Source organism: Cebus imitator, unplaced genomic scaffold (genome assembly GCF_001604975.1).
Source record: "Cebus imitator isolate Cc_AM_T3 unplaced genomic scaffold, Cebus_imitator-1.0 Scaffold756, whole genome shotgun sequence".
Classification (NCBI taxonomy): Eukaryota; Metazoa; Chordata; class Mammalia; order Primates; family Cebidae; genus Cebus; species Cebus imitator.
Genome location: NW_016108071.1, coordinates 406,770 through 411,256, shown reverse-complemented (window position 1 = coordinate 411,256; position 4,487 = coordinate 406,770). Strand labels below are relative to the sequence as shown.

The 4,487-nt window shown below is 37.8% G+C and overlaps 1 protein-coding gene across 1 annotated transcript in view; it reads right to left on the bottom strand.

Moving 5' to 3' along the window:
* BRWD3 (bromodomain and WD repeat domain containing 3) overlaps window positions 1-4,487 on the bottom strand; it is a 128,875-nt gene that overhangs the window by 1,656 nt on the left and 122,732 nt on the right. The window contains exon 37 of the mRNA XM_017519568.2: window positions 4,328-4,487. Coding sequence (XP_017375057.1) covers window positions 4,328-4,487 — 160 coding nt within the window. The remainder of the gene's footprint in view (window positions 1-4,327) is intronic.

Here is a 4,487-nt window from a genome sequence, read left to right as displayed (position 1 = left end):
AAAAAAGAATAAATCATGGAGGGTGCCAGAGTACGAACTTAAATTTCTTCAAAAAAAAGAAGATATTAAAGTTTTTATTTTTGTCTGCTTTTTTTGGGAGGGGAGGAGAATATGGGGGTGGAATGATGGTAATGAGGCTTAGGCAGAAACTCTGAGGGCTTGCTTCAGGAAGAATTATCTGAGAACATGAATTAGCAAGTTTCATTCTTTCAGCCAATAGATTTTTTATTCATTACCTACTATTGGCAAGACATTGCTAGAAGCTTTGAATATGGCAATGAAAGAGACAAAGTCCTTGCTCTTAGAATTTATATTTTAGTGAGAATACCTTGAAAGATAATAAAGTGATAAATTAATAATAAAATTTCACATAGACATGCTTATAAAAAGAATTTTTTAAAAAAGTATGTGTAAAAGGGAGTATATTTTAGATAGGGAAGACTTCTCTACAGAGGTAGTATTTGAAGAAATAACTGAATGAAGTCATCGTAGGGAAAGAACATTCCGGAAGAGTAAACAGAAAGTAAGCCAGTATATAACCAGAATGGAACAGAAAACAGTGAGTGGAGGAGATGAGTGCCAACGGAGAGTTTTAAGCTGGAGAAAGACAGAATCTGATTTACATTTCAAAAATCATATGGTTGCTGTGTATAAAAAAGAATATAGAGGAGGCAAGACTGAAAGTGAAAGGAGAGACCAGTTGGGCGCCTACTGCAGTATTCTAGGTAAGACAGGATGAGGGATATTTCAATAGATGTGATAAGTGGTTATATTTGGAATATTTCCTTCTAGAGAAACCTTTAATTTCAAAGGTTGAACTGATGGGACTTGGGGACAGACTACATATCAAGTGTCAAGCACAGAATAAAGGATGACTCCTAGGTTTTATAGCCTAAGCAACTGGGTAAATGGTAGAGATATTTTGCTCATGTAGAAAACACTGAAGGAGCAACAGCTTTGAGCAGGGCACTAGAAAAATCAAGATTCCATTTTAGATGTTAATAGAGATCCAAGGAAAGACATTTAAAAATTAAATTTAAACAGCAGGTAGATATACCAGTCTAGAGCTCAGGGGAGAAGGTGGGGCTAGAGATATAACTGTGAAAGTTTTTAGTAAAGAGATAATAGTTAGGGTAATGAGAAACAGGAGAGCTCACTGAGAGAATAAGTAGAGAGACGAGGTGGCCAAAGAGACCTGAAATATTCAACTGTTTGAAGATAAAGAAGAACCAACAAAGAAAATGGAGAAGGACCAGCCAGTGAGGTAGGAGGGAAACAAGAGAGCAGCCTGGAAGAATTGAAAATACGTAAGACTAGGGTTGTGGATAATTACAAGATTAATAAGTCTGGGTATTATGGACCGAATTGTGTCCCTTCAAAATTCATATGTGGAAGCCCTAACCCCCGCAGTGACTGCATTTAGAGATTAGGGCATATAAGGAGGTAATTAAGGTTAAATGGGGTTATATGGGTGGGACTATAACTCAAAAGGACTGATGTTCTTACAGGAAGAGGAAGAGATACTAGGGGTATTTCCCTCTGTCTCTCTGCAGAGGCAAAGGCATGTGAGGACAAAGCAAGAAGGTGGACACAGAGAAACCAGGTAAAAATCCCTTATCAGATACCCACTCATATGGCACCTTAACATTGGATTGAGCCTCTAGCTCTGTGAGAAAAATGAATGTCTGCTGTTTAAGTCACTCAAGTCTGTGGTATCTTGTTATGGAAACCCAAGCTTGGAAACCCAAGCTGACCAATATCCTAGGCTGGAGACAAAGGTGATAGCAGTAGAAACTACACAAGAGATTTAAGTGGTATTAAAGAGTTGTAGAATTCACAAAACTTGGCAACTGATTAGGTATAAATGAAGAGTCAAAAAGCACTGCGAGATTTTAAGTTGGGTAGCAAGAAAGATGATGATGCCATTAATTAAAATAGTGAGCACAGAAAAAGAAGCAAGTTTGAGATGCAAAGATAAGCAATCGAGGATTTTTATTTTTTTATTTTATAAGGAAGCACTTGGAAATTATTCTAATGGAGATATCTGAGCTGTATATATGCATTTGGAGAGTCATCACATCAAGATGGCTGATGCAGTCATTAGACTCCTTATTTGTGGAAGACAAAAACAAGCAAATAACAGTGACAAACTCTGCAAATAGCAGTAGAGTCAAAGAGAAGAAACAGAAACAAGAGATATAAGAGAATCAATAGCATATAGAAGTTTACGAGTAGATTTCATAGAAGAGGTAGTCAACAACATGCAATGATACAGAAACTGAGAAGTTAAAAACTAAAAAAATACAACAGCTGGCCACTGAAGAGTACTCATGAGTGTGAGAACAGCTTTTGAAGAGTGGTCAGGACAGACACCATACTGCAAAGGATAAACGACTCTGTGGCTGGGAAAAACAAAATAGACATAGGAAGCATGGGTTAAACATTGCAGTGGAGGAAAAGGTAAAATGAAAAAAGGCAATGACATAAGTATGCAAGATCAGAGGAGACACTAAATATATAACTTGGGGAAAATAAAGGCACTCATTATTTTAGAGTAATCAAGTATGTTTCAATATTTCTTTTTTTTTATTATTTAATTTTTTTAATTAAAGACGGAGTTTTACCATGTTGGTCAGGCTGGTCTTGAACTCCCGATCTCAGGTGATTCACCCACCTTGGCCTTCAAAGTGCTTGGATTACAGGGGTGAGCCACAACGCCTGGCCATGTTTCAATATTTCTTATATAACCACTATAAAATATATTTGCAAAAGCCTATTTTTAACTTATTTGATAGCTAAATAACAATGGGTGGCGTAGTGGTTCACGACTGTAATCCCAGCACTTTGGGAGACCAAGGCGGGTGGATTGCCTGAGCCCAGGAGTTTGAGACCATCCTGGGCAACACGGTGAAACCAAACTAAAATACAAAAAATCAGCCAGGCATGGTGGTGTGCACCACTTGTGGCGGCTACTCAGGAGGCTGAGGCGGGAGAATTGCAAGAACCTGAGAGGCGGAGGTTGCAGTGAGCCGAGAATGCCCCACTGCACTCCAGCCTGGGCAACAAAGTGAGACTCCATCTCCAAAAAAGAAAAAAAAAAAGGATAAGCTACTTAATCTTTCATTAAAATGTATATAAAATAAAATCTATAATTCAATAAAATTATTTGTAAAAGCATATTAACTTTTCTTCAGAAATTTCAAATAGCTGAACATGTTAGAACTTTCTTTGAATATGTTCAAGGTCCCTAATATAGGACTAAGTAAAAGAAGAAAACTTGAGTAACAATAACCTTCAAATATTTATGATAATTGATATCCCTTGTATGGTCCAAGATAGACACACATAATGAATTAGGTCAGTGATTTCTTTTTAAGCAGTGAACATTTTTCTCCTAATAAAAAGTAAAATAGCAGCTCCTTATATGAAATAACAAAGAGAACTGCCAGGTTAAATGCAGAAGGTTCTTCTGTGAATGCCTGAAGTGCTTTTGTGGATGCCTCAGAAATGGGCAGGGTACAGTCTGAAAGCCACTAACTTTGTGGTATAGCATGCCCCTAGGGAAGAGAATATCCGAGTTACATAACTGGAAAACCTTAAGGAAGGTGGTAGAAGTGGTTGTTGACTGAAAGAAGACTCATTTCTTAGCCCAGACCCATATTTTTACTGGAGTGGGCCACAAAAACATGAGACTTATTTAAAGATGATTTTGGAAACTCTTTCCTTTCTCATTAATATGGTTTAATATACAAAAAATGCTAAAGGTATCTTCATGTGCTTGGGGAAAGAACATTTAGTTTTTTCTCCCAATTCATTTTATTTTACTTATTTACTATTTTTGAGATAGTATCTCACTCTGTCACACAGGCTGGAGTGCAGTGGCACAATCAGTTCACTATAGTCACCTACTCCTGGCTCAAATGATCCTCCCATCTCAGCCTCCCAAGTAGCTGGGAGCTCTGTGCCATCACGTGTCACTATTTTTTTTGCAGAGACGAGGTCTTGCTTTGTTGTCCAGGCTGGTCTCAATCTCCCGGCCTAAAGTGATCCTCCTCCCTTGCCTTCCAAAAGTGTGGGGATTACAGGCATGAGCCATCATGCCTGTCCCCATTTTACATTTTATTTTAAGACTAAAATACATTTGAAAATAGCTATTGGAAATCTGCTAATGGCCTGTTCCCAGTTACGAATATGAAATGCTATCTGACTCATACTTGACAAAATTCTCATTAACTAAGAATATACTAGTTTTTACTATGCCAAAATATCAGCTTTTAAATGATTCATCTTCTACCATAAAGAGCCCCGTCCCATATTTATTTCCTACCTTGTTTAACTGGCAAAACTCTATTCCGAAATGATTTGGCTTTCCCTGGGTCATGGCTATTTCCACTTCGGCTATATCCACCGAAGCTCGATGAAGAAAATGGCCCATCTGGCTCATCATCAAGTAGATACAGTGAAAGCCCTTCAGCAGCATCTGAAAC